The sequence below is a fragment of the Onychostruthus taczanowskii genome, unplaced genomic scaffold, assembly GCF_017590055.1.
Source record: "Onychostruthus taczanowskii isolate IOZ18803 unplaced genomic scaffold, ASM1759005v1 scaffold67, whole genome shotgun sequence".
Lineage (NCBI taxonomy): Eukaryota > Metazoa > Chordata > Aves > Passeriformes > Passeridae > Onychostruthus > Onychostruthus taczanowskii.
In genome coordinates, this window is record NW_024504455.1 from 621,481 (window position 1) to 649,406 (window position 27,926).

The following is a 27,926-nucleotide window of genomic DNA, read 5'->3' on the forward strand; positions in this document are numbered from 1 at the left end:
GGAGCTGAGCCTTCCCAAAGACTATGGGAATGTTTTTTCTTTCCTTTTTTTGAGGGACGGGGGATTGGTTTGTATGCTTTTCTGTTAAATCTCTCAAACAATGCTGCTTCCCCTTCCTTGGAGCAATTGTTCCCCGTGGCTCCTTCCCCTTCCTCCCCATCGTGGGAAGAGCTCTCCTGATGATGATGGATGGGCTCAGATTTAGTCTCTGCTTTACCTTCCTTTGTCCTGCTCAGCTCTCTTGTTTTCCTTTGTTATTTCTGATCCTCATCACAGGGTGGCCAAAACCAGATGTGTTAGTGCTGATGGAGGGAGTGAAGTGTCAGAGCAGCTTCTGCCTTCACCCTTGAACTTGGCAGGGCTGGGTTAATGGCTCCATGATCCTGGAGGGCTTTCCCAACCTCAGTGATTCCTGATTTTACATGTGACTGCAAAGTCTAACAGGCTTTCTAGGTTTCGTCCCTTCATCCCTGAGTCCATGTAGTCTCCTCCTTGGAGAGCAAGTTTCTTCCTTAGGGGGGGAAAAAAAATTGGTCTTTTTGTGGCCAGCCTGATCTCAAACCTTTTCAAATGCATCCATTTTGGGAGATAAGATTAACTTTTTTAATTGATGTCATTTTTCAATGCCCAAGAATCCCAAGACAATGGTTGGGCCCTGGCACAGGGTGCACAGAGAAGCTGTGGCTGCCCCATTCCTGGAAGTCATCACGAGATAAGATGGGATTTGTTCTTCAGGAGCATTTCCAAGGAAAATCTGTCATAAGAGAGATTTCTGCTTAGACAGAGCAGCATGGGAGAGATGATGATCTCTCCACTTGGACTTCACTGTGGGCACGTGAATTTAAGTCAGAACTGAACAATTCCATGTGCCACATGCAGGAATGATAAACCAGTGGATATTCCAGGCTTAAGGATGAAAGTGACCACCTGATTCAGTAGTAACTCCACTATGACCTGATTCTTCTGGAAAATATCCCCCAGACTCCAGATAAGAACTTCCAGGTCCTTCCAGCCTTTATCAGAGGAGCTTCCTGCAGGGATCTGTCAGTGATTTGTGCCAGGGAGGAAAGGGAAAGGCAGTTGGGAGAATATTCCATGACAGGCTTTGGAGGACTCATGGAATGAACTGGGAAAGGCAGCAGCAGCCTGGGGGGCTCTGCCCTCTCTGCTTTGGAGGAAATCATGTGGTTTTGTGTTGATGAGAGCCTGTTTTAGGGGATTCTATCATGCTTCAGCAGAGCCAGGACAGTCATCCTGCTGATAAGGCCAACACCCACTGTAAACACAGTAATGAACAGGCTGAGCTCCTGAGAGGTGCTCTGATGGGACTGCAGGACAAAATGTGGTGGATATTGAAAGCCCCATTCCCTTGGGCAGGGGTAAAGGATTTTCTTGCATGGAAGTCTGACAAAAACCTCCTTTCTGTGCCCTTTTCTCAGCCTGTGGTTAGGAACTGCAGGTAACCCCCTGGAATAATTACTGACTGGAGACCTGGAAGTGCTGCTGTTTGCTGTTTGTTTTATCATCTTGACAGATGATAAAAGCCTGTCCCAGTGTGATCTGAGCATCTGTCCTTGCTGCAGCCCAGTCACTGAGCCTTCACCTGCATCTGGGCCAAAGCCAGCTGTGTTTTTAGCCAGTGTTTAAATAGTGTCTAAACGGTTTGGTGCTGTCCCAGGGGACAGGAGTGGTTGAACAAATGACTTTTTTGCACTGAGAGCTCACTGAGGGGAGCACAGGAGCAGTGGGAGCTGGGCTGGTGGTGGCTGCTGCAGCAGAAGTGTTGGGTTGTTCTCTGTGATTCCTTAGTGCTGTTTCTAAGATGATAAAGAAAATGCTTCTGGGAGCAGTTTTAAAAGAGATCTGGGATGTGGAAATGGTGAATCTCTCTTTAGCAGGGGGTCAAACACTGAAGTGTTGAGCTGGTGCTGGCCAGGCAGAGGATCTGGAGCTCTTGGTTGATTTCTGGGAAGCAGGGTGAGGTTCCTCCTTCCCTCCTCTTGGGAGACCATAACTCCCATAGTGATGTTCCCCATTGCTTTCCTTGCTGGAGGAAGATGGCAGAAATTTGGGACAAGTCCTGTGGAGTACTGGGCACTCTTCCCAGCACTGCTTATGGCTAAGGGATAACAGCACTGGAAATGTCCAGAAATGGCAAAAAAACCTGGAGCCTGCTTTGGATCAGCAATGCTCCACAGACCCAGCTGTGGCAGTGTTGATTTTCTGAAGCACTGATCCTCTTCCTCCCATTGCAGTCCCTCAGAAGAAAACAAATCCACCAGTTCAGGTGCCAGAACTCGCTGCTGACTCTGCAGAAGTTGTTTGCACTTCTCTTGCATCCCTTTTATTTTCTTGCCCCAGAGTTTGGGCCCCAGGGAAGGGATTTTGGAAAGTCTTCAATGCAGAGCTGATCCAGAGGCGTAGGAAGGAGCAGAGGAACAGAGTTACCAGATAAACATCCCCAGCCTCCAGTTGTTTGGAGACCTCTTGCATCGGTGTGTGATACTCGTGTCCCAAACATAACAAGTGACAGGATGGGAGGAAGTGCTGGGGGAAGTTTAGGTTGGATGTGAGGAGAAATTTCTTCCCTAGAGGAGTGGTCAGGCATTGGGGCAGGCTGAATAGGGGGACGGTGGAATCACAGCCCCTGGGAGTGCTCAGGAGTTGTGTGGATTTGTGGCACATGAGGACAACACTGTGGTGCTGGTTAATAGCTGGACTCAGAGGCCTTTCCCAACCTTAATGATTCTGTTTCAATACAACTTTTGTTCTTGTTTTTGCAATAAATCTTAGTGGAATTTGTTCTTAAAAGCAGATAGCCATTAAAAATCCAGGAAACTTGGTGTTCCTAGTGTGGGATCCTTTGGGCTTTAAAAGATTGTGATTGTTATCAAGATTTATGCCTTGGAGCTGTGTGCTGGCTGTGTTGGACCTGCTGCTCTTGGTGGAACCGTGTGAGGACTCCAGGGGGCTCCTTGCCTCTGGTGGGGAGTTTTTGGCTGCTGTGCTGTCCCTGTTTGGTCCCAGACAGGCCATGGCCAGAGGTGCCACCTTAGCTGGGCGTGCAGGAGGCCGTGGGGAGCCTTTGTGTCCCATCCTTGGGATGGGGGCTGAGTTCCGTGTCTTTGGGGCTGCAGGGACTGTGGTCCAGCTCCTGTTTGTTCAGGCTGCCCTTGGCCCTCTGGATAACCCCCTTTAATCCCTGGACTTACACAAAATCAGTGTCACCAGAGAGTGTCTGAGCAGAGATTAGCCACGGGTGAATGCGAAAGCGCCGAGGGGAAACTGAAACATTTCTGTTGCTAAAAACGACTCCCAAACTCTTACTCTGTGTTTTGGTTTCAAATTTATTTATTTTTTGGCTTGCTGTTCTGAACCAGAGCTGCTCAAGGGCTGTAGTGCCACGGGTACCTCACGCAGAGGCTCCTCCATCCTGAATCAGAAGCGTCTCTGTCCCCTGCTGTCCCCTGCAGAGGGCTGGCACGAGCCAGGTGCCATCGAGGTGACAGCTGGGGGTGGCCTGGCTCTGTGCTGCTCTGGCTGATCCACACTGATGCAGTGTTTGCAGAGTGGAGCCTGGCTTGCTAAGGACAGGCAGCTTTGAGGGAGATAAACACCAGGCTGCCCTGAGCTGTGCCCAGCTCGTCTGACCCAAGGGCAGCTTGACACCTTGTGGTGCTTCCTCTGGGAGAAATCAGTTTTTAAATGGAACTTTTGGAAGGGGAGGGGTGCTTAAGAAGCCCACAGGTGTGCTGGTAGCCCCTCTGAAATGTTCACAGACACCCTGAGTTGGGAGGGACCCGTGAGCTGAGCTGAGCTCAGGCAGGCTTGGCCTTGATGGTTTGTGCTGGCACAAGCTGGATGGAGCTTGGAGCAGTGTGGGACAGTGGAAGGTGTCCCTGCCCATGGCACAGGTGGGTCTGGATGAGCTCTGAGATCCCTTCCAAGCCCAACCATTCCATTATTCTAAGTCATTTTGCCCCTGAGACCTTCCCACCCCCGTGGGATGGGTGACAGGGATGCCCCATGCCACAGGAGGAATACTCAACCCATCACCACCAGCTCTCCACACTTAAGCTCATCTGCTCTTCTCAGTGTTTGCAGCTCAAAAAGCAGCCTGGGAATCCTGACTCTGCCTCCTGGCTATGAATTTAACATGAAACAGGGCTTTTCACATGTTTTAAAGGCTGAGAGGAAAGCTAACATCAGGGCAAACTTCCTGGGAGATAGGAGAACATTTGTTTGCTTTTCCTTTGGTGGAAAGGCTCAGAGTGTGTTTGTAAAACTACACATTGCTTTATTCACTCCCAGAGTCAGGTGTCTCCTGGGCTGGTGGGATCTGCTCTCCTCTGAGGAACTTAAATGAAAAACCAAAAAGAAGTTTGGGAAGATTACAGCAAGACAAGGCACCAAATGAATGTTTGTCAGGAATAACTTCTTGGGTGCCCTTGTCTCTGTGTTATCTCGCTGTGCCTCTGGAGGAATGCTGTTCCTGGAGCAGCAGAAGGTCATGGTGACACGTGTTAGGCTGCCACTGCCCTCAGACTGGCAGCCCTTGCAGGCTGATGCCTGAGGGGTCCTTTTTGTTCAATATCTCACTGGCAGCAGTGGGGCTCTTGTGGCACAGGAAACTTGGAAAGTGTTTAAGAATTTGTGGTGAGCGAAGCAGCAACTGCTGTGGATTCGGTGGACTGGAATTGGTTCAGGGATCAGAGGATAATAGAAAGCTTCAGGTTGGAATGGGCCTTTAAACATCACCCAGTGATGATGGTGATCCACCCCTGCAGTGGCAGGGACACCTTCCAATGTCCCAGGCTGCTCCAAGCCCTGTCCAGCCTGGCCTTGGACACTGCCAGGGATCCAGGGGCAGCCACAGCTGCTCTGGGCACCCTGTGCCAGGGCCTGCCCACCATCACAGGGAATAATTCCTGGCCAATATCCCAGACTGACAGAGGGGGGGATGGATGAGTCCATTCCCTGTGTCCTGTCCCTCCATGCCTTGTCCCCAGTCCCTCTCCAGCTCTCCTGGAGCCCCTTCAGGCCCTGCCAGGGCTCTGAGCTCTCCCTGGAGCCTTCTCCTCTCCAGGTGAGCACCCCCAGCTCTCCCAGCCTGGCTCCAGCCCTGGAGGAGCTCCGGGGCCTCCTCTGGGCTCTCTCCAGCAGCTCCAAGTGCTGCTGCTGTGTCCCCAGGGCTGGGGTCTCACCTGGGCTCAGGGACACAATCCCCTCACCCAGGGCAGGAGGGGCTCTGGTGCCAGAGCACATGGCCAGGGCTGTTCCTCCACCAGCACTCCCGGTTCCTGCCCTGCAGGGCTCTCCCGGTGTGTCCATCCCCCAGCAGACTGGGAAGCACTGGGCTGAGTCCCTCAAGGAATTCCTTTGGGCTGCCACAAGGCTTTCATCTTGTCCCATCTTATTTGTGCCAGGAGCCCTGTGAGCTCTCAGCACTGAGAAGGTTTTCCCCTGCAGAGTGGAAGGGTTGTGGCAGGGATGCAGGGTGCCATTCCCTGTGTCCCAGCAGGGAGGGGACAGGAGCAGTGGCACTTGTGCAACCACCAGGGCACTGCCCGAGCTGCAAACGCCTGGCCTGGCTGTGGGTCAGCTGAGGGCACTGTTTACATCCTGTAATTAGCAGCATGAGCTAATCACCGGGGCTGGCACGCCCCCAGACGCTGGGTTGGAGTCACAGTGTCTGCTCTTTGAGTTGGATCCCTGTCCCAGAGGTGACAGCAGGCCAGGAGCAAAGATGTGTCAGCTTGGGCTGTTGGTGCTAATTTATCCTCCTCCCCTGCCCCGTGTGTGTTTGCAGAACATAAATCACCAACTTTATAAATCACAGCTTTAATTTCTTCCTCTCTTTGGCCTCCTGGAAAACCTGCTTTGTGCAGCTCTGCAGTTTGTTTGGTTTTTTTAGAACAAGTAGAAGGGTTTGGGTTTGGAGAGACCTTAAAGCTCCTCCATGTCCACTGTCTCTTGTTTGGTGAATGCTGCTCTTGCTGGGGCTGCAAAAAAGGTCATTGGTCCTCCTTGGTTTAATGAAAATTTCAGAGGGTGGCATTAGTTTGTCTCAGAAGGATGCAGAAAGGGAAATTGGGGATGGTGACTTAAAATCTCCTCTCCTATTGTGTCCACAGCACAGCATCTTGCTCTGAGCTATGTGAAAAGACTTCATTTCTGATCTAACAAGGCTAAAAGTGGAGAGGAACAAAATCCAGCTTTCTTATTAGATGCAGAAGTGACCTTCTTGTTAAAACCTGAGGCAGTTCAGGCTCCTAAAACTGCCAGGTCTGTAAGAGACACAGTTAATTAACATTGAAGCAGATATGCTTGGGAGTTAATTTCCATCCTTATCTCCCTCAAAATGTTATGGAAGGGTTGGTGTGGCTTTGTCTCCCAGGTGGTGAGGGAGGTCAATGTCTTCTCCCAGGTAACAAATAACAGAACAAGAGGAAACAGCCTCAGATTGCTCCAGGGGAGGTTCAGGTTGGAGATGAGAAAAATATTCTCCATGGAAAAGGTTGTCCAGTCCTGGCAGAGGCTGTGGGGAGTCCCAAAGGCAGCCCGTGTACATTAGTGCCTGAATTCAAACACAGCAGAGCAGCCTTTGGAAAAGGCCGGGAAAAGATCCCAGCTGAGTTGTGGGGAATCTGGAAAAGGAAGGATGTTGTGAAGCCTTATTCCCCTGAGAACTGGTCACATTCCCTGGCTGAAAGAAAGCCTAGGCATGACATGGAAGAAGGGGCAAGTGTCCAGCCTTTTGAGGCCATTGTGATGGGCTTGTAGCTCTGATTTCCAGCTCCATTTTTGAATCTGCTGGGTTGGTATCCCTGAAATCCTCAGTCAGGGTTCCACAGCAGCTGGAGAACTCTGCCTTCAGTCAAAGCTCTGCCTTCACTTACAGAGAGAAACTTGAGGACACAACCAGGGCAGAATGACCCAAAGCTTCTGGCAGTGCTTTGTCCAGCAGGCACAAAATTTCCTGTGGCTCAAAAATCACTGTGTCTTCCCTGGAGCAACAATTGCCATGTTTTCATGGAGCAGGATCAGGGTGATCTTGGCTTTGCCTGCCTCCCTGGCTGTTCTGAGCTGTGCTGTTGTGCTCCTCTGTCAGCTGGTGTTGTTACAAGAAAATAACTTTTTTTTTTTGAGTGGTTGGGGTGTGATTGTCTCTACTCTTCCCTCAGTGGATCTCCCACCATCTCCTTGGAAATGGAGGCACTTTACTTTTCATGGAAGACTTTTTTTCTCCCCCTCCCATTCTTTATACACAACTTGGGTGTCTTAAACTCCTCCAACCCAAAAGAAAATCCACGTGGAGTTAAATTTCTTCACTTCCCAAATGTCTGGTGGGACAGATCTCCTTGGGAACTCCTGCAAGCATCTAACCCAAAGGAAGAGGGGCTTCAAGTGCCTGGGGACTCCAGCCAGGAGCTGAGCTCCCTTCCTCTTGGGTTGTGTAGGAAATCTGTTCATGGATTAGGCAGGAAGTTCACCTGGGAGGAAAACAGGTTTGAAAGTCTCTTCCACATCCCAGGTGCTTGTCTAAACCCTCAGGCTGTTTACAGTCTGGTTTTGGTGGGAAAGATTAGATGTTTTAATATTCCAGCTCTTTTTTCCTGTAGGGTGAGGGACTTTTTTGTCATCTGCATCCCATAGAGCTGAAGAAAGTTTCCCTGCCCGCAGCTGTACAGAAAAGACAAGGAAAAGGGAATTATTCACGAGCTGTTGGAATGTTCCAAACCCTAGGGAGAGGCCAGGAAGTGAGGAATCACCTGGCAGGGTGTGCTTTGGGTGTTTTCCTAGGTGGTGATGAGCAGGATTTCTTGGATGTTTGGGAGGTTGGAAAAAACCCAAATGCTCTCTGTGTGGTTCTGGTTTATTTAAACATCAAAATTCTACCACACGTGCTTCCAGAGCCAGGTATGGCAGCTGTGGATGGTGGAGGAGGATTTTAAAGCCTTGAAGTGATTCACCTGCTCTCCTTTAGGATAAATCAATTCTTTCCTTAATCAATGCTGATAAACAGACTGCAAATTGAAATTATCTTATTCCTTATACTTTTTTTCATTGATTTTTTTTTTAAATTTTCTTGCAGTACAATCCCTGAACAGCCTTTAAATCTGAACCACATTTTTCTGCTCAATGCTCCTGTGGTGCTGATAATTCTTCTCTCCTTGACATTCTTTCATCCCTGGGTATTTATGTGTGAACAAACAGAGAACAACAATTCTGATTTGCCATCCCAGGGCTCTGTGACTATTTCAAACATAAACTCAGCTTACATCTCAGTTCTGTCTTTCCACATAATAAATTACCAGCATTTATTGGTCTTTTGACATACAGGTTTCCTAAGGGAGAAGGAGGAGACTGGCTGAACAAAGCCTTCTCTATAATCTGGGTTTGCAGCAGGCTTTGGACTTAAATTGCAGTTCCTAGCCAGTGCAGCAAGGATTTTATGGCTCTATCTATAATTTCATTTATGCCAGGAGGAGGTTTGGGGGATGCTGGATCCTGTACCTTAGATGAACATGCGTGATCTATTATAGGAATTGCATGCTAAGCACTGGTGAAAACTCAGTGTTTTTATGGAAATCCATCACTGGAGACAGTTTTAGAGCCATGTAGTAATTTGGGTTGGAAGGGACCTTAAAGACCATGTCATTCCATCCGCCCCCTGGCAAGGGCAGGGACACCTTCACTAGCCCAGGCTGCTCCAAGATGGAGAAGACTGGAATGAGCTGGATCTCTGGTTGGGGTGACACTGGTGGCTCCTCTTCTTGGCTGCTGTTATTGTCACCTTGCACTGGCACAGCTCAGTGCTTTAATGAACACCTTCTGCAGTGACACATCTTGGACTCTGCCCTAAGCTGGGGGTTAACCCGGCCAGCTCCCGCCCGGAGATCAGATGGGGTTTTGGCACCTGAAACAAAATTCCGTACTGGAAGGAAGACTTCTCATGGCTCCTGAAGATCACTGTGGTTTTGGGAAGGCACAGAAAGCTTGACCCTTCTGAGATGGAAAGCAGTGCGTGAATCTTGCCTCTGGCTCCAGCTGGGATCAGGAGCTCCATCCTGCTGAGGTGAGGGCAGGATTTTCCTGCAGGGGCTCAGTGCCTCCTGGGCAGGCAGCTCATGGAGGTGTGGCTGAGAGTTTGGGTAATAAAACTGGGAATCCTCCTTGCTGGAGGGGCTGCTGAGCCAAGCTTCCTCCCCTCTGGAATCTCCCTTGCCCTGGGACAGTGGATGGCCCTCATGGAGACCTTGGCTTTCCATGTGTGGCACTGCATCAACCCAGTGTGTCCTTGGCTTTGTCCCTGTCCCTTTCCCACCTTGGGGACTGGCTTGGAGGGAAGGTTTTTGGTTTTTTTATTTTGTGGGAAGGCTCCAGCCCTCCCAGCTCTCTGGAGGATGGTGCTGCTGGGCTCTGGGGGCTGTGCCTTGTTGCCTGGGCAGAAGGGATGGTGTTGTTCACCTTCCAGAAGAGGCATGGCTGCAGCATTTTGGCAGGGCTCCTGCTCCTCTCCTGTGCTTGCAGAGCAGCAGTAGCAGCTGCCTGGTGCCCTCTCCCAGTCAGGAGGGAGAAGTAGGTCAGAATTTGCATTCTTTGCCTGGATTCTCCACATAACTTGGACATTTTTCCCTTTTTTTTTCCCTTTTAAACTCCTTGTTCCTGTACGTGCGTGTGTTCCTCGGGCTCCCCTGAATCAGAGGGTGAAGGCTCAAATTCAGATGTGTAATTGCTCTTTAATATCAGCCTTCCTTTCAAAAACACTTGTGGGAGACTCCTCACATGCTGACAGACCAATCCCAGCATGTAAAACTCCGAAAGAAATGCTTGGGGCAGCGTCTTCATTTTTGGCTGCTGTGTTGTCTGGATCAGGAGTTGAATTTTCTCCTGTAGTTCTTATTTTGCATGACAAGAGCGAGTAATTGGGGTGAAATCATCTGTGCTGCAGACTGGGATGGTGAGATTTCTTTTCAATGCTTCTCTGTATGGTTTGTTTTTTTTTGGTTTTTTTTTTTTAATACTTTTTTTTCTGTTTTGCAACGTCCTGATGGGGTGGGGGAGGAGAGATGGAGCACAGAAAGGATTGTGGCAACCAGAGAAGCATCCAAGCGTTGCTGCAAGGCAGCCAAGGAAGATTTTGGCGTGGTTTTGTGCACTGTGAGAAAAAAAGAGCTTTGATGTGATGGGACAGGAAAGTTGTGGCTGCCCCTGGATCCCTGGAAGTGTCCCAGGCCAGTTGGACACTGGGGCTTGGAGAAACCTGGGACAGTGGAAGGTGTCCCTGCCATGGCAGGGGTGGGGCTGGATGAGCTTTAAGATCTCTCCCAACCCAAACAATTCTGTGATGATTCATGTGTGATTCAGCATCTCTGGCAGATTTTTCAGTAATCTGGCAAAAAAAAAAAAAAAAAGTGAATGTAACATCCTGAGATTGGGTGGTTTTCCAGAGGGTGATGGCAAGGCAGACCTGCTGCACGATTCTGGTCTTTCTCCATCTGTGGAGGTGATTTTTGTGGTTAAATCCTCCAGTGTGCATTATTGTCAGTCTGAAATAAAGGAAATTGTGTGGTCTGAAGGCAGGTGGATGGGTAAGAGGGACAGAATTGCTGTGACACAGTCATTATTTTAATGCATTTTCACCACATTTTTAAAGTCATATTTTAAAAGTATTTTTAAATACTTCACTGAGATTTTGCTTTGTGTTTCTTGTAACAAGTCCACGTTTTTAGCCAAAACCTCTCTTTTCCCGAGGAGATTTCAGGCTGTTTCTGCTGTGTCTGCTTTGTGCTGGTGGAGCTGCCACCTGGATCTGTCTGAGGCTTGTGCAAAGAGCAGGAATTGTCATGGCTGTTCCCACTGTGCCCCCTTCAGCTGCCAAAAAGCGTCAGCAGCTCTGAGAGGGCTCTGCACAGGGATGATCTTTTGGGAGCTGAGCTTTTCCCCATCCTACCTTTGCTGTTTGATCTCTTTCCTTGGGGTTTTGGCGTTTTCAAGCCTTGGCAGTCAGAAGGCTGAGTAGAAGTAAACAGAAGGTTGAGTCTTTTTCAAGTTAAATCCAAGTTTTTGGGCTTAAGTTTTGAGTTAAGCCCTACTTTTAAGTTGGATGAACTTTATTGGAGGGTAAATTTGGGAGTTGCAGTGAAATCACTTTTGGTTTCTTTGTTCCCTCCTGTACCTGCTGTTTGCATTAATCCCACAGATGTCCTGTTGTTCCCCTTGGATTTTAGGCTGTAATATTCCTCCTCCATTGTGTATTGCTGTTTTCAGCGACCCAAAAGGGGAACTGAGTGTTGTTTTTGGAAATGTGGGATGTGGCTGGAATCCCTGGATCATGCTGTGGTCAAACCAGAGTGCTGCAAAGCTCTTGTTATCCTTCACTCAACATTCCTGTCTCCATAAAGAGCTTTTCTTGGGCTGTGCTGCAGCTGACCTGCTCTTCACCTCCAGGTGGGGTTTAAGTAAACCAGTTTATCCTCTGGCTTAAACTAAATCTAGGCCTAAACCTGCCATCCTCTGCCTGGATCTGGAATCTCCTCTCTGTGGGTGCCAGCAGGCAGAAGGCTTGGGCTGCCCTGTGGTGAAGCCTTGGCCACCTCGTGCTTATCTCCTGAGCGGAATTTCAGAGCCCCACAAGATGAAAATACGCAGTGAAGCCTTTTCTGTCCCTAGGACCTGATTTTAGCAGGAAATCAATGTGAACTTTGCCTTCCTTGTGCAATCTTGTCTTGTAAGTGAGGGGTTGATGAATGGGTATCGGCTCAGCTCCTGCCAGGCAATAACTGGAGATCTAATAAACTGCACTGTAACTTAAAGCAAAAATTCAGGCTTGTCAGAATACAAAAATGGGGATGATCCTGAACACTGTGTATGGATCCTGGCTGCCAAGCTAAGAATAGAGCTCAGTAGTGAGAAGCTCTTGGGGAGGGTGTTTGCCCCATAAAGGAGGAGGAAAGCTGCTGACAGCTCTGCTTTGGGGAGTGCAGGGCTTCAGCCTCCACAGCTGGTACAAAGCATGGCTGAATTAAAAAAATGAAATGAAAAATGAAGATTGGCTGGTGGGTGTTGGCACTGGCTCTGCTGGAGCTGATCCTGTACCTGCTCTTATTTTTTTGCTGTTTGAGGTGGTGAAATGGTTTCGGTTTTCTTTTGGGGCAAAAGAGATGGCATGGTTGGCTCTTCAACATTATATGAGACAGCAGTGAAACACTTCTGGTGATTTGTTGTCTCCTTTGTGCTCTGCTCCTTCCTCCAGTAATATCCCTGGATTCTGGCAGAGGCTTGGAGCTGAAGCTCTGAGGTTGTTGCTGTTTGTGTATTTTTGCTCCTCCTAAACTCATGTCAATAACAGGAGGAAGCTCTGAAAATTAGAGATACTTGCTCTTTCAAGGTGCTTAGGTTGGTAGCCATTTAGCTCACTCCTCTTAAAAATAGTAATAAATAATAACTATATAATGAAAAAGTATAAATAAAAATAAGAATAATCCTAGATCTCCACCCTTCTCTCCTTATCTTGACAAAGAATCCCATTACTCTGCATCTTGTCCCATTCCTGAAGTGTGTGAGCAGGGAACAGCTGAGGTGAAAGCTGGTGCCACAGGGTTGGGGTTTCCCAGCTGAGGGTCAGCTCATCTCTTTTGATCTTACTAGAGAAATCAAAAGTGTTTCCCTGGCATCACCACTGGCTGTTCCTGTCTGAAGGCTGAGCAGCCTTTTCCTTTTGGAAACTTTCCCAGAGATCAACCTGGAGCCTGTGGTTCCTGGAGTGGAGAGACTAAAGCAGGGCTGGAAGCTTTAAACACGTTCATGGAATGGTTTGGGTTGGAAGGGAGCTTCAGGAGCATCCCATTCCCCCCCTGCCATGGCAGGGACACCTTCCAATGTCCCAGGCTGCTCCAAGCCCCATTCAACCTGGCCTTGGGCACTGCCAGGGATCCAGGGACAGCCACAGCTTCTCTGGGTACCCTGTGCCAGGGCCTCACCACCCTCACAGCCAGGAATTCCGTCCCAGTATCCCATCCATCCCTGCCTTGTGGCAATGGGAGCCATTCCCTGTGTCCTGTCCCTCCATCCCCTGTCCCCAGTCCCTCTCCAGCTCTCCTGGAGCCCCTTCAGGCCCTGCAAGGGCTCTGAGCTCTCCCTGGAGCCTTCTCCTCTCCAGGTGAGCACCCCCAGCTCTCCCAGCCTGGCTCCAGCCCCTGGAGCATCTCCTTGGCCTCCTCTGTACCTCTTTCCTGGCACCCACCTGTGCTGGAATTCGGGCATTTTTGGGCTGGTTGAGCTTTCCCCAGCAGTGGCAGGGGAACTCCCTGAGCAGGGACTTCAGGATGTGGCCTCCAGCAGCTGCTCTGTGGTGTTGGCTGGATGTGGGGCTGGGAGCAGCCACGTTAGTTGAGGAGAGAACATTCAGAAGCTGGTGTTTAAAATGCCTCTGCTGGGCTGAAGGAGAGATTCCAGAGGAATCACGCTCCGGCCCCCACAAAACCTGAGCCACCTGTTGCAGGGAGAGAGCCTTGGAGCTGGGGTGAGCTGTGGCTTCACACCTGGGGGCTGGACAGGTGCTGGGTGGCAAGGATGATCTGGTGTGGGGGAGGAAATGTCCTTAAGCTGTGAAACAGCCTCTTGAGAGACAGAGAGACAGAGCCAGACGAGACACGGAGCCGCCTCCGCGTCCTCGCTCCGCCGGGCTGTTGTGAAGCCTGGCAGATTTGGGGACCCAAGAGTGGGTGGTGTGTGAGGAAAGCACTTGGGTAATGTCCCTGGAATAGAAACTCAGCCCAGCTGTCTGCCAGAACAGAGATGGGAAAGGTTTTTCAGGGCTTTAGTCGGTCTGCACAAACTGGCATCACAAAAAAACCCCAAAAAAGACAGAACTTGAATTTCTCAAGGGCTCAGCAGTAGGTTGAACAGCAAAAAGTCCTTTTGAGAATACCTGGAATCCAAGTGGATTTTACTAGAAATACTGGGACAGTGTGTTTGTTTTTAGCTCAGTGAACATGTTCTCACCCTCTTTCAAGTGCTGCTGAGGATGAGCCAAGCTGGGGGTGAGGACTTGAACTGAACTCTCACGGGCTCCTCAGGAGAAAAATGAACCTTCTTGGAAAGCAGCACGGCCCAAACCCCCGGCTTGCTGGAATATGTAGGACTCCTTAAGAAGCTGGAAGTGAATAGCCAGGATTAAAGAGGGAGAAGATGATCACTTGCAGCAGTTTGGCCAGTTGCTGGCTTGAAGGATTTCTGCTGGAAAAAAAGAGATTTCCAACCTGAGCAGCCTCGCTCTGTTGGAGTTTAGCTACAGGCTGTAAACCTCAGGTTGTCTGAAAACTTGAAAAAAGGCTTAGCTCCTCTACTGGAAGGAGAGGGGTAAAATACAAAATCCCTGCTTAGTCCTCTTTCCAGTCACTTCCTTACATTCCTTGAAGAAAGTGATTCCTGCTTCTAGAAAATCACAGAATAAATAGTTCAGCTGGGGAGGGAGCTCAGCATTCCAGCCACCTGCCCAGGTCAGCTCTGGAATTATCTTCAGAGCAAGCTGATGGCATCACCTTGGCAGCTGGATCCTGTGGATTGCCAGAGCCTGGTGTGATGCTGAAGGATGTGCAGGCTGACTCCAGAAGCACTGGATGGAGGATGAGCAGGAGCCACCACAACCCCAGTCTGTATCAAAAGAGTGTGAGCCTTTGTTATTTTATTTTTTAAGTTTTATTTTAATATTTTTATATTTTAAGTGGCTTTTTAAAAGTATTTTTAATTTTATTTTTACTATAGGTAATTTCCAACAGAAGTCACAAAAATTCACAAAATTAAATCAAGAATTGGTTGGAAAAGGTGCCTTCCAGCAGTTGCAGACTTTTCTCCCCCTTAGAGACAAAAAGAGTAAAATCACTGGATTTATTATTTTTTTCTCCCTTCCAGCTTTTTATTGAGCTGGAAAGGACAGAGAGAACATGGGAAGTTTAATTCCTGTCTCTCACCTGTGGGCTCAACCAGTTTAACTCAGTTGCCCTTAGCTGGTACAGAGCATAAAATGACTTTTTTTCCCATGAGTGTGGCATCTTCTGTCTCATCCCTCTTTAGGATTTATTGGTCTGGTTCGTGCTGCCTTGAGGATCCATGGATTTGTTTCTTCTCAGCTTTCTTGGCTGAAGATCTGCACTGGGCAGAGGCAGAGTGCTTCAGGTGGTGCCTTTCCAGGAGAAACAATCCCAGCCTGCCTGGGTGAATGCTGTGACCTAATGCCCCAAAAAGTGAGTTTGGCAGGTGAAGGGTTTGGTTGCTGTCTCTGAAATAAGGAGTTGCAGTAAGGCTGGGGTTGGTGAAGGTCTGGCAGAGGTGCTGGTCATGCCAGGAGTGAGGTGAGGGAAGAAAGTTCCTCCTTCCCCTTGTAAAACCCTCTTACACAACTGTTCTAAACCAGCTGAAGGCAGAGCTGGCATGGGGAGGGGAAATAAAAAAAGCACACTAGGGGAAGAGTGCTGATAAGCCCTGAGAACCCAAAAATAGGATCAGGCTCCAGGGAACAGAGGAGAACGTGCTGGAGGTAATAACCTGGAGACTGAGAGAAATTCAAGGGACTCCCGTGAGCCCTGAGCCAGACAAAACTCAATCCTGGACCCTGATCTTGATGTGAGCATCCCTGGGATGTTTATAAATTGTGTCCTGGCTGGGGAGGACAAAAAAAAAACATCTCAAGTTCTGCCCATGCCTCGCCTGGACCAGGATGCTCCCATGGCACGGGATGCAGGGGGGATTGGAGGGATTGGAGGCCTGGCACTGGCTGCAGTGAGGGAAAGGGAATGCTCAGATCCAGAGGATCAGGGAATGGGCTGGGTTGGAAGAGACCTTACAACCACCTTGTTCCCACCAGTTCCTTTTTTGTACCTTGGCTGCTCCAACTCCACCTTGTCCTTGAAAACTTCCATGGATTCCTCTTTTCTGTTGAAAATGGTTCCTGAAACATGGACAAAGAGCTATACTGCCAGATCTGGGGACAAAAAAAGGCTTGACTCTCCCCCCCTTCCCAGTTATTTCCCTTTTTTTCCCCTTCCCTATGACAGATTCACCTGGTGATTTGTTGTGCCATTTCCTTCTGCTTTCGTATAGCAGAAATATTTCTCCTATTTTCTGCACCCAGTTATACTTTGCTAGTCTGGAAATAAACATTTTTTCAGGAAAAACCCCTCCACCTCTCTACCTTTCATTTTCTTTCTTTCCTGGCCAGCTCTTTTCCTGTGGAATTCTGCTTTATCCAGTCTGGATACTGATGGCTTTAAACCCTGGTGTGCTCATCCAGGAAACAGGAATTTTAAAGTTGATTTTCAGTAATGTGTAAGAACCATTCCAGAAAAAAAAAAGGGTATTGCTGATGTTCTTTTTTTGTTTCCTTTGGGTTTGGGTGGGGTTTTTTTGTTTGTTTGGTGGTTTTGGTGTTTGTTTTTATTTTTTTTTTGTTTGTTTTTGTTTTGGGTTGTTTTGTTTTGTTGGTTTGTGGGGTTTTTGTTTGCCTTGGTTTGGTTTTTTTGCTTTATTTGCTTCTAATGCTTAGCCTCATCCTGAAATTTCTTGCTGAAATTCCCCACTCACAGCAATCATTTTTTTGGGTGCTTTCTCTTCATTTGATGAACATCCCAGTATTTTTCAGGACCTTTTCACTCTGTTTAAAACAGTGCCAGGAACTGGCTTGGCCAGCAAATTACTGAGTGTGAAGTCAATTATTCAACACTCTCCACGTTTTCCTACTTAACCCAAAAATATTGACTCAAGAGCAAGCTCTTTGCTGGTTTCTTTGGGACTTCTTTCAAATCTTTAATCTTCCCACTTCCATCCCTTCCCCTCTCCAGCTGTACTCGCTGATTAGTCTTTGACAGCAGCCTGGGCTGGAGCTGCTCTTCCTTTGGGGGGAGGTTTATTTGATCTTTTCCCACCCAGCAGCAGCTCTTGGAGAGCATTCCAGCTGGGCTGGAGCTCCAGGGAATCGCTGCTTGGGGAGGGAAGGAAAGGTGGGAGAAAGCAAGGAACAGGAACAGAGGCACTTACGCAATCACCCTGTGTTTTGGTAAGAAAATAAGCTGGAAATAAAGATATTTTGGCTGGTGGAAGGAAAAACTGTTTGTCTCTTACCCAGACAGTAGCTGCTCTCAAGGCAGGATTTTAATCTGATGGGATGAAAACATGGAGTGGCTTTGTGGAAGTGGGATAAAAACCACTTAATCCTGGAAATGCTGTGTTTGTGTGCAAGTTCCACAGGCTAATTTTCCTGAGAACCTCTTAAATAAATGTGTATGTGATTAATAATATTAATAATAGCTTTTCTTTGAGTTCTGTGCTCTGGAAAGCTCTTCTCTGCTTCCCTGGGACGTGGCTGCTTTTTGGTCTGTGTTCCAGGTGGGAGATGCCTGACCCACCTGGGCAGGGGGTTCTGTCTTCTGAGCAAGTGTAGCCTTGAAAATTGCACTTTCCTCATGCTTGCCTAGGGGCTGGCTCATCAAAAGTGTGCAGGAAACCTTTTTATTTAATTCTTTTCTTGTGTGGTGCTCAAAGCTCTGCCCCGAGCAGTGTCCTGGTGCCATGGATGTGTTTCCAGGATGGACAGAATGATCCATTAACCCAAAAATATTGACTGGATATTTTTGAATGGATGTGTGCTGTGGTCAGTCTCACTCCCTGAGGGATGTTTGCATGGCTGGTGTGGAGTGTGTACTGCTGAGCACCCTGCTCTGCTCCAAATCTCTTGGATTTTTGTATTTTTTTTTTACTCTTTGATGTCACAAAGCTACTTAAAAAAACCCAAAAAAACTTCCAATTGGTCTTTTTTCCTAGAAAGCTTAGAGTGGTGCAGAGAAGAAGACAGAAATGCTGTTGCATCCTGGCCTCTGGGCTCCTGTGGGATTTAGCTGCTCCAGATGTTTGGATAAACTTCTCTGGGCTGGGAGCAGTTCCCACCAAACTGCTGTGTGCTGATGGACCCTTGGGGGTCTTGCCTTGAGCTCATGTTCTCTGGAGCATGGGGCTGGGGGCCATAAATAATGCCCTGGGTGAGAGCAGTGCTTTGAGGAATCCCAGATGGAGAGAGCTTCGTGCCAGCATCTCCAGCCTCATCCTAGCCCCCCAGAGGTTTCTGGATACCTTTGATATCAATCCCAGAATGGTTTGGGGACCTTAAAGCTCTCCCAGTGCCACCCCTTGCCATGGGCAGGGACACCTTCCACTGTCCCAGGCTGCTCCAAGCCTCATCCAAGCTTGAACAATTCCAAGATTAGGGCAGCCACAGCTTCTCTGGGCAGCCTGTGAGGGAACCTGCCCAGGATGTCTGCAGGCATCCCTGTTTCACTCCAACCCTGGTTATATTGCAGACATCATTGTGCTGATAATGTGCCAGTCTGGAAGAGTGTCACTGGTGCTGGAAAAAGGGCACCAGGACACAGGGAGTTAATGCTCAGAGAATCGATGCTCATCCTGTTAAAAGGTCTCAAAAATGACTGAAAGCACTTGGACTAACAGGCCTTGGGTCTGCATCGCTAAATGAGTTTGTGAATCCCTCATGACTGGGCCTTTCCATAAGGAAGACAAGCTAGGGGCTGATGTAACTGGCAGATGGAGCCTTGTTTTTGTGTTTTTATTAGAGCAGGACTCTCCAGGCAGGAGCTGGAAATGTCTGTGACTCCTTTGCTAACTCTGGGAGTGACCCTGTGGCTCAGGGCTGGGTCCCTTCCTGAGCTCACCCTCTGTCCCCATCCCCCTGTGTCAGGGTGACCTCAGCCTGTTTGGAGATGCTTTTTGGAAAGCAAGGAGCATTTAAGGCTGATGCAACTCCTTGCCAGGTCAGTTGAGAAAATTCCTTTCTCCTGAAAGATTGATGCCACAGCAAACAGAGTGAAATCCTTTTGCCCTTATTCATGTCTTCCTAAAGATCAACAGCAGCTTTTGGCAGGATACAGGAATCCCAGTCAGGACAGCCATTTACCTGAGCTGAGTGACTCTGGAATGGGGTTGGGGTTGTAACCTGTCTCTTGTCCCCCATTTGTTTCCTTGGATGCAGTTTTCCTTTCCCTCATGACAGGGAAGCTCTCCTTGCATTGAGCAGAGACTGATTTGTACAGAACTGAAAAAAAAAAACCCAGTAATAACTGGAAGGAGGCTTTAGGGACATGAGACAAACCTCTGCTTCCTTGGAACAGAAGAGGGATAAAGTGGATGTTAGCCTTCCTCTGGCAGAAATTAAATATATTCTGTGCCACAGGGGTGGAGGAGGGGATGGGGGATGCATAAATCTAATTTTTCCCCATATAATTTTTGTTTCCATGTTTTGCAAGCGATCACAAAGCTGTAGTGGAGGTGATGAAAGGCTGACTTGACTTCTTGAACCTCTCCTGGACTTCCTCAGTTACCTCATGGACCTCAAAGCCCACCCAGTTTCACCCCCTGCCCTGGGCAGGGACACCTTCCACTACCCCAAGTTGCTCAGGAAGGCAAAGCCAGATTTTCTTCTTCGTTTATTTAGCTCGTCTGCTACTTGAGAACGTTTATTTTCGTGAGTAATGTCTCCTGCAGCCGTATGGAAGGAATCAATCATAGGAAATAAAGAGCTTGTAATCCATTTAACTAGGACTTTCCACCTCTCATTAAGCCAGAAACATTCATGCCTAATTCTCTGGGTAGCAGTTGCACAGCAGATGTGCGGGGTATCGATTGGAAAATGAGTCTTGCTGGGTTTGTTTTCCTTTTTTTTCCTTTCCCTCCCTTACGGTTTCCATTCCAGTGCCTGCAGTGGGTGTGGAGGCACTTGGCTCCCTCTCCGAGGAGCCTTCCTGGGGTTCTTGGTGCAGTTTTCTTTCCCTGCTAGCAGGAGCCAGGTTTTCAGCAGGGAATGTGTGGGACAAGCCCCTGCTCCAGCTGCTGGCACCATCCATGGGCAGCTCTTCAGGGCTGTGTTTGGAAAGGGAAAACCAGGAGAGGAGTGCTTGTCTGAAGAGGAAGCTGCTTGTCAGGGTGTGCATGTTCAAACCAGCTCTGTTTCCACTTTATTTCTCAGCAAAAATGTGCTGGTAACGGGTGAGGCTTGGTGCAGACTTCTGGTTTGCAGCTTGGTGAGGATGGCAAAGCTCCTGGAGTGTGGGGAGAGGAAAAATGTTCTGTAACCATTTTAATTCTTTAAACACTTTTTAATTCCTTGTTGGTGCATGGGTTTTGTTGAGAATCCAGCTGTTGTCTCCTCGTTCTTCCTGTGATGGTTTTTCCTGTCTTTTTCTCACCTGGGCTTTCTCTGTTGAGTCCTGCTGATTTTTTTTGTCATCACCCAGACCACACCAACATCACAGGACATTCTCTGACTGAGGCTCTTCAGACAGCAGAGGCTGAGCATGGGGTCTTTTCCCCGAGACACTCCCTTCCCATCCTTCTTCTCCCAGTTTGGTGCTTTCCTGCCTGTCCCTTTGGGTTTGTGGCTCAGATTCCCTCCCTTTCCCTGTCTTCTGCCAAGATCAACAGCCCTGTCAGGCTCCTGGTGGTGTCTCACCTCACCTTTGCTGCTATTTTAGATTTTTAGCTGTTGAGCTGTTGGCTTCTTGTGCTGCTCTCAGTGTTTCTGGAACGCTGTTCCAAGGAGTCTCCACCTGACTTAGCCTTGGAGAGGTGGCAAGGTTTGGCTTTCTCTGCCAAAAATGTGACCTCACGCACTTCGGGCTGCTTCACCTTTCTGTTTGCTGCTTCTAAAAGCCAAGAGCCTTATTAGAATTAAAGATAGGAGAAATTCACAAGTTGTTGCCCATCTCTCCAGCAGCCCCTAGAAAATGAAGCTCATTTTAGTCTCAGCTTGTCAGAAATTCTTTGGCAGAGGGGACCTGAACTTTCCCACGTTTTTCCTCGTGTCCCACCTGTGCTTTGCTGCTTGGAGTTACTTCAGAACCTGCTTGTGTGGACTCACCTGGTATTTTTGGATCTGCAGCAGATTCTGGGTTTTCAGAGCTGTGCCAACACCTTGACCTGCAAGGCTGGTGCAGAAAACAGAGATTGTGTTTAATTACTGCCCTGCCAGAAGTTTATACAGGTTTTTCCTGTGCCCTGTTCCTCTTCTTCCACCCTTTCCAAGTTCCAGGCACCCACTCCTGCCTCACTTGGTGGAAAACATTAAGAAGCTCTGTTGCAGAGGGCGTTAGTCCGTCCTGTGCTTATTTATTTAGGGAGATTAAAGTCTAAGTTTTTCTTTTGTAATCCCTTTGAAGTATTTATCTTTTGAAGTCTGAATTTTCATTAACTGGAAGTGCACAACCCCCGAACTACACGCTGCCCCAGTTTCAAAGCTGTAATTTAATTTATTTTTTTTTTTTTTTTTTTTTTTGTAGAAAACATTTAAGAACAATAAACAACAGGTCAGACCCACAGCGGCTCCACATCAGCCAGATCCTATTTGGGATGTGTCTGTTTGGGTCATCCCTTGGCACTCTGGGGACTCCAAGTGGCTCTGCAGGCTCTCCCTGGGTTGGGATGTAGCTATGGATTTTTGGGATCTCAGGAAGTTCCCTTTGTGAGTGCTCTGCCAGACCAACACAGGACCTGTAGACCTTTCTTTCATTTTTTAAATTTTGTTTTTCTCCCCACTCTTATTTTCTGTCATTGAGGCAGCACCACTCAGCTTTAAAGACGAGGCTGTTGTGCTTTCCTGCCTCAGCTCTCATCCAAAATATTCCATATATCCATATGCACATGGCAGAGGATGCTTTCCTGCAGTTCATCTTTTTTGTTTGTTTGCCAGGGGGAAAAAAAAAACTAGATGCTGTCTGGAGTTTTGATATATCTGCTGCTTTTGTTTGTGCAGTATTATCAGTGTAAAAATGAATGTTTTCAGCCTGGAAAAAGTGGGTGGGAGACCTCTGACCCAACCTGATTTCCAGAGTGGGGAATAACAATGTGTGGGGAAGAATAACCCTGCTGGGTCGTTGCCTGGGCATCTTCCACCCCCAAAATGAATCACCTGAGGCTGTTTTGTGGCTTTGGGGTGTCCCATTCCCGCCTTGAAATGAAATCTGGGATCTTGCAAGCTGAGATGCTTTGGGTTTGTGCCAGCAAAATGTGGAAAATGGTGCTCGGTGTGTGTGTGTGCATCTCGATTTCCTCCCGTGGGAGTGGCCAGAGCAAACAGCCTCAGTAATAGCTTGTTATTAAACAGATGGGGATATTGACCCTCTTCCATTTCCATTTTCCCCAACGTGGAAAATGAAATTGCATTACTTTGGCTTGGATGAGTTCAGTCTATTAATAAAAAATTGTCTACGGAAACCAATGGAGAGTGCATGCAAATTTCAAGAATTTAGATAATGATTTCAGCCCAGGCTGGGCCATAGAGATTTCTCTTCCATTTTTCTTTTTTTGTGCTCAGAACTGTAGAATTTGCTCTGGAATAGCTTAGTTTTTTAGAAAGTATTGAAGGAAAATCAGGATTTTCCAGTATAATTAGGGAAACGACTGACAAGCAGCCTTACAAGCATATCAATAGGGCTAATTGATTATCAGGCATGTTCTCACCTAATTGGCATAGGAAATTATTTGCTTAACAAGGTTTTAAGCATAATTAGATTAATACAAGTTTTAGTAGAGATAGAGATGTTGAATTTACAGAGATTCTTGATAAACAGTGATCCCAGGAGTCACCAACAAGAGGAAAAACACTTCCTTTAATATGGAAATCAGTAGAATCTGCCAAAGCTCTTTTTAAAATGATTTAACATAAAAAATTAACCTCAAATACCCCTGTATTTCTTATGTTTATTTGTATTGCAATTGGGGTGAGTTTCCTTGGGCCCGAATTTTGGGAGAAGGGAGCCTGTGTGCTCAGGGCTTGCTTTGGTTTTGAGCATGTGCTTCTTCCCCTCGTTCTCCCCACAGCTTCTCCTCTCTGGAGCCTTGTGGAAGTCCAAAGTTTTCCATTGGATTGGTCTTCCCAGCCGTGGCTTGGCAGGGGGAGATCCTGTAGGACACCTCAGGTGCCTCCCACATCTGCATGGGTGGTGGGTTGTTGGGGAAAAATGTGTGTCTGCCTCTCTCCAAATGCTTGGCTCTGCTCCGACGTCTCCTGAGACTTCAGGATTCCGTGGGCTGGTGTGGACCTGGCAGTGCTGGGCTCATGGCTGGCCTCCACTACCTTAGGGGGCTTCTCCAGCCTTAATGGTTCCATGATTTTGTTGTTTGTAAGCCTCCATCGAAGCGTCCTTGGCTGTGTTTTGGGTTTTCTCTTGGATGTGCTGATCCAAGGCCTCCTGAGCAGTCCATGGTGGGTGTTCAGAGCAGGGCTGGAAGGGCGGCAGAGCTGCCTGGCTTTTAAAAACCACAGAATACCCTGAGCTGGAAGGGACCCACAGGGGTCATCAATTCCAACCCCTGGCTCTGCACAGACACCCCAGATCCCACCCTGAGCATCCCTGGGAGCTCCTGGAGCTCTGTGGGGCTCTGCCCATTCCCTGGGGAGCCTGGGCAGTGCCAGAACCCACTGGGGGAAGAACCTTTCCCTAAATCCAACCTAACCCAGCTCCAGCTGTTCCCTGGGTCCTGTCCCTGTCCCAGAGAGCAGAGATCAGTGCCTGCCACTCCTGTTCCCCTCCTGGGGAAGCTGTACCTGCAGTGGGGTCACCCCTCAGTCTGCTTGAAGGGGGATCAAAGGGGAGCAGCAAGCCTTGGGAAAGGCTGTTAAAGCTGCTCCCCTGGAGCTGCATCCCCACTGTTACTCAGAGCACTTTAGGACTTGTGCTGTTGCTCTTCCCCTCACCAAAATGAGGGCACTGAGATGCTTTAGTGACTGCTCTTGATTGCTGCCTTCCCTCTCCAGTCCAGGTTTCTGAATATTGCCCCATGAGGCTGCAGGGATGGAGCAGTTAACTCAGAGGGAGAAAAATCAAAAATTTTTAGGCCAAATCTCCCCAGAGAGCTTCACTTTTAAATTTGCAACTCCAATTCTCCCTTTTTTTTTCCCCTTCCAAAGCTCTTTGGAAAGGAATAATGTGTAACCAATACTTCAGTATCTCAGAAGTGCAGTGTGTGCTAATTAGGCATCCTGGAGCCTTTGGAAAATGCTCCCATTGTATTTCTAGATGGAATCTACCCTGCTCCCCCTTTTTGGACAAGTAAGCTGGTTATTCAGCTCTGAGAAGCTCATAGCCATTGGCAGATGATGCATCTTGAAAGTCAAGGTTGAGAGCATGAGTGGGTTTGTGCTTTCTATTTTATATCTTCCCCCCTCCCTCCCTCCCTCCTGGTGCACGTTGCTGGATTTGAATAATTAATGCCTGTTGTCTTGCTTCCTGTTTTCATTTCTGTATGTAATGCTAACCAGCAGTGGGCTGAATCATTCATAGGCTGCTCTCTCCACCTCGGCAGCTGGAGATGTCATGGGAACAGTGACTGGGAGGTGCTGCAGACTTTCTGCTGCTCTCTTGACTCCCTTTCTGGAAGCAGGAGCAGTAAGTATTGAGCCCCTGCTCTTGGCCAAGGCGGGCTCTCTGGGCAGATGCTATCAGTGTGGTTTCTCTCCCCGCAGCTCCTGTTACTGCTCAGATGTCCGTGTGCCTGGAGGGGAGGGTGCCTGCTGGCTGTTGTCCTTTCCCACCTGTTTCAGGCTTTGATGGATCCGGTTGTGATGCTCATGGAGAAGAGGGAGTGATTTTTGGCTTGTTGGTTGTGCCTCATGCAATTACATGGTATTTAGGAGTGGATTTTTTAAAACTAGTCTTAGATATTTTTTTTTTGTCATTGTGTTTTTCCTGAGGTTTTATGGAGAGCCTGGAATTCTGGGCTACCACAGTGCCTGCCTTTGCAGTGAGAGGAACCAGGGTGGGAGCTTCACATGGTGTCTTACAGAGCCTTTTCAGCTGTCTTTTCCCTTGGGGACTGACAGGGATCCAGGGACACCACAGCTCCTCTGAGCACCCTGTGCCAGGGCCTGCCCACCTCCCAGGGAAGGATTTCTCTCCTGTCAAAGTGATCAAATGAAATACCCAGTGAAAACTTTTGTGGATGGAGCTGGTCTGTCTGCCCTCCTGCCTTGCAGGACTAAAGCAGGAAGAAGTGGAAACCAGGAGAGATGCTGTCCTTTGGAGAGGAATTAGTGCAGGATTACTTGGAACAGCTACAGCCTTCTAGGTTTTCAGGGTGGGAATAAGAGCTTTGGCTGGGGAGTTGTTAATAGGCTGTGAATGATTTTTACATCTTGTACAGAGCCCTCAGCATCTTGTCCATCACGCTTGGAATCTTCAGGGCAGAGAGAGGATGGTTTAGCCCAAGACCTTTAAACAGCATCTCCAGTTTTGCACATCCTCGGTGTCTCTGTGCCATTGTGACAGGTTTTCTGGGAAAGCTCATTTCCTGGGGATGGTCTTGAAGCTGAAGATGGGGAGGCAGCCTGAGCAGTGACTAATGCTGAGCTTTATAAATAGCAAGAGGAGAGGTGAAGGGCGGGCACAGGGAGGTGACCTCGACACGAGGCCACCGAGGTGGCACAGCAGCAGCACGGGGGGGACGCGAGCAGCAGACAGCTCTCGTGTCAGGCTGGCTGTGCCCGTGCCTCTGTCCTGCTTGTCACCCCCAGGGGACGAGCAGAGCCACACGTGGGTCGTGCCCACCTCGTGTCAGCGCCCCGAGCAGCACGGGGAGCTCTGCTGGGAGCACAAAGCTGCCTCTGTCTGGGGCACAGGGCTCTGGGGACAGCCTGGTGACAGGAGCCACAACAACCTCCTGCCCCTGGGATGCTGAGTCCTGAGTACAGTCAGGGCAAGGCTGTGCTGGGCTGTCAGCACGGAGTGTGAATGGACACAGACAGGCAGGAGCTGGGAGGACTGAGCTCTCTGTGTCCCTGCTGACATTTCCAGGCTCCAGCATCCCCTGGTGCATCAGCTGGAGTGAAAAATACAGTCAGCCCTGCTTTTGGAAGCTTCCTTCCATGGGATGTGTCAAGGAAAAGCTTTTAGGTGGCTGGTTAATCTCCCTAAGCCCAGCCACGCTTTGCTGATGCCAGCGAGGATGTTGCTGCTCATCTGTCACAGCTTTGCCCAAGACCTGAGCCTTGGGAATACCACATGTAAGGAAGCAAAGTGTTTCCCCTGGAGAGGGTGGGATTTACACACCCTGCCCTCTCAGGAAAGGGGGGCAAGCACTGTGCAAGCTCAGCTGCTGTCAGACTCCCCTGCCAGCCCACTGGTGATGCACACAGCACAGCGTGGGGCTGTGAGTGCACACCTCTGCTGCAGGAAGCTGTGGGAAACCTGTGGTGTGGGATCAAGCACAGCATCCAGCTCTGCATCCTGTGAGTGCCTGAGAGGTTTGTGAAGGGAGAGGGAAATATCTGTAGTATGTATTTTGTGTATACACACTCTATATTCCATGTCCTGTGCAGGGCCAGAAGTTTGGTCCTGCTGGATCCCTTCCAGCTCAGGATAGTCTCTGATTCTGTGATGCCCCTTCTGCAAGAGGCATGGAAGTGTTTATTCTTCATCTGGGACTGTTTTGCAGGCTCCATGGGATGCTGACATTAAACTGCTTTAGCTTGGCTCAGCTTCAGCGTTGTGGAGGTCTCTGAATCAATTTTCAGGTTTTCTTGCAGCTCTGCCTCTTTACACTTCAGTCACTCAGAAGAGCCCAATCACCTGGGCTGCAGATCCTCATCCTCCTGCTTTTGTCCTCACGTGGCTTTCCCTGCCAATAACTCCTGCGAACACATTTGCTTTTGGTGGTGTGGGAGAAGCTGCAGCAGGAAACCAAACTTGCAAACTAATTAAACTCCTTGGTCTTGTTGAGTAACGAGTGGGAGATGCTGGCAGGGCTGGGAATAGATGTGATTCCCATCCCTGCTCTCAGTAGCCAGAGGACACGGTTAATTATTAAATTGCTTGCTAATGTATTGAAATATCGCTCGGGATTTTAATTTCCTTTTTTTTTGTTTGTTTTTGTTGTTTTCTCTGCCGCAGGGCGCTCCCAGGAGCTGATGGATTAGTGGCAGCTGGCTCTGGAGGGGCTGGAAGGAGCATGGTTAAACACCAACCCCTGCAGTACTACGAGCCCCAGCTATGTCTGTCCTGTCTGACCGGGATCTACGGCTGCCGCTGGAAACGGTACCAGCGGTCACATGATGACACCACCAAGGTGAGCAGGGGACAGCAGCTGCCTGCCACCTCTTACCTCTCATGCTGGCTTGTGGCTCTTGGTGGAAAGGATGAAAGATTTGGGTTTTTTCCTTATTTATTGGCTCGGATGGTTGATGGCAGTTGTTGACCATGTCTCCATTTGGCTGATGTAGAGACGGGCACAGTGAGGTTGGTCGTGGGGCTCCAGGGGATTGAACGTGCCCAAATCTGTTTCCATTGTGGTAAAGGAAACATTTTCCTTGTGTTTTTTTTTTTACTCCTGCTGGTGCTTGCAGCACCTTTGGCTGGATATGTAGGTCCTGTGTTTCTGCAGCGTCCCTGCCTTTTTGGTGTGACAGTGGGCACGGTGGTATTTGGCCCCAGAAGGGACTTGGTGATCTTGGAGGTCTTTTCCAACCTTTTTGATCCTGTTCTTGTGTGTGACAATGAGTTTGTAGGTAGGTGAAAAGGGTGCCCAGAGCAGCTCTGGCTGCCCCTGGATCCCTGGCAGTGTCCAAGGCCAGGGACAGGGCTGGGAGCAGCCTGGGATGGTGGAAGGTGTCCCTGCCATGGCTGAGGTGGCACTGGATGATCTTTAGGGTCCCTTCCAACCTAAATCCTTACGGGGTTTGAAGAAAGGCAACAGAAGGTGAGAGCAAGCTGGGGGTGAATGGGAAAGCTGTTGGAGGTGACTCTGTCTTCCCCTGGATAAATACAGATTGTAAGAGCTCTGCCAGAGGGCATCCAGGCTCGGCTTGCACCTCCCCTCTTGTTCTGGGCTGGGAGATGAGATCTTGTAGTGTGTTGATAAGAAAAGTG

At 48.8% G+C, this 27,926-nt stretch overlaps 1 protein-coding gene across 4 annotated transcripts in view; it reads left to right on the forward strand.

Moving 5' to 3' along the window:
- GDPD5 (glycerophosphodiester phosphodiesterase domain containing 5) overlaps window positions 1-27,926 on the forward strand; it is a 99,268-nt gene that overhangs the window by 13,528 nt on the left and 57,814 nt on the right. For 2 of the 4 annotated variants that reach the window (XM_041420989.1, XM_041420988.1), the window contains exon 2: window positions 26,952-27,126. In XM_041420989.1, the coding sequence (XP_041276923.1) occupies window positions 27,010-27,126 (117 nt within the window). In that variant the 5' untranslated portion in view covers window positions 26,952-27,009. Of the gene's footprint in view, window positions 1-15,174; window positions 15,252-16,998; window positions 17,060-26,951; window positions 27,127-27,926 lie in introns of those variants that run through there. The other 2 variants (XM_041420987.1, XM_041420990.1) reach the window with 2 other exon arrangements.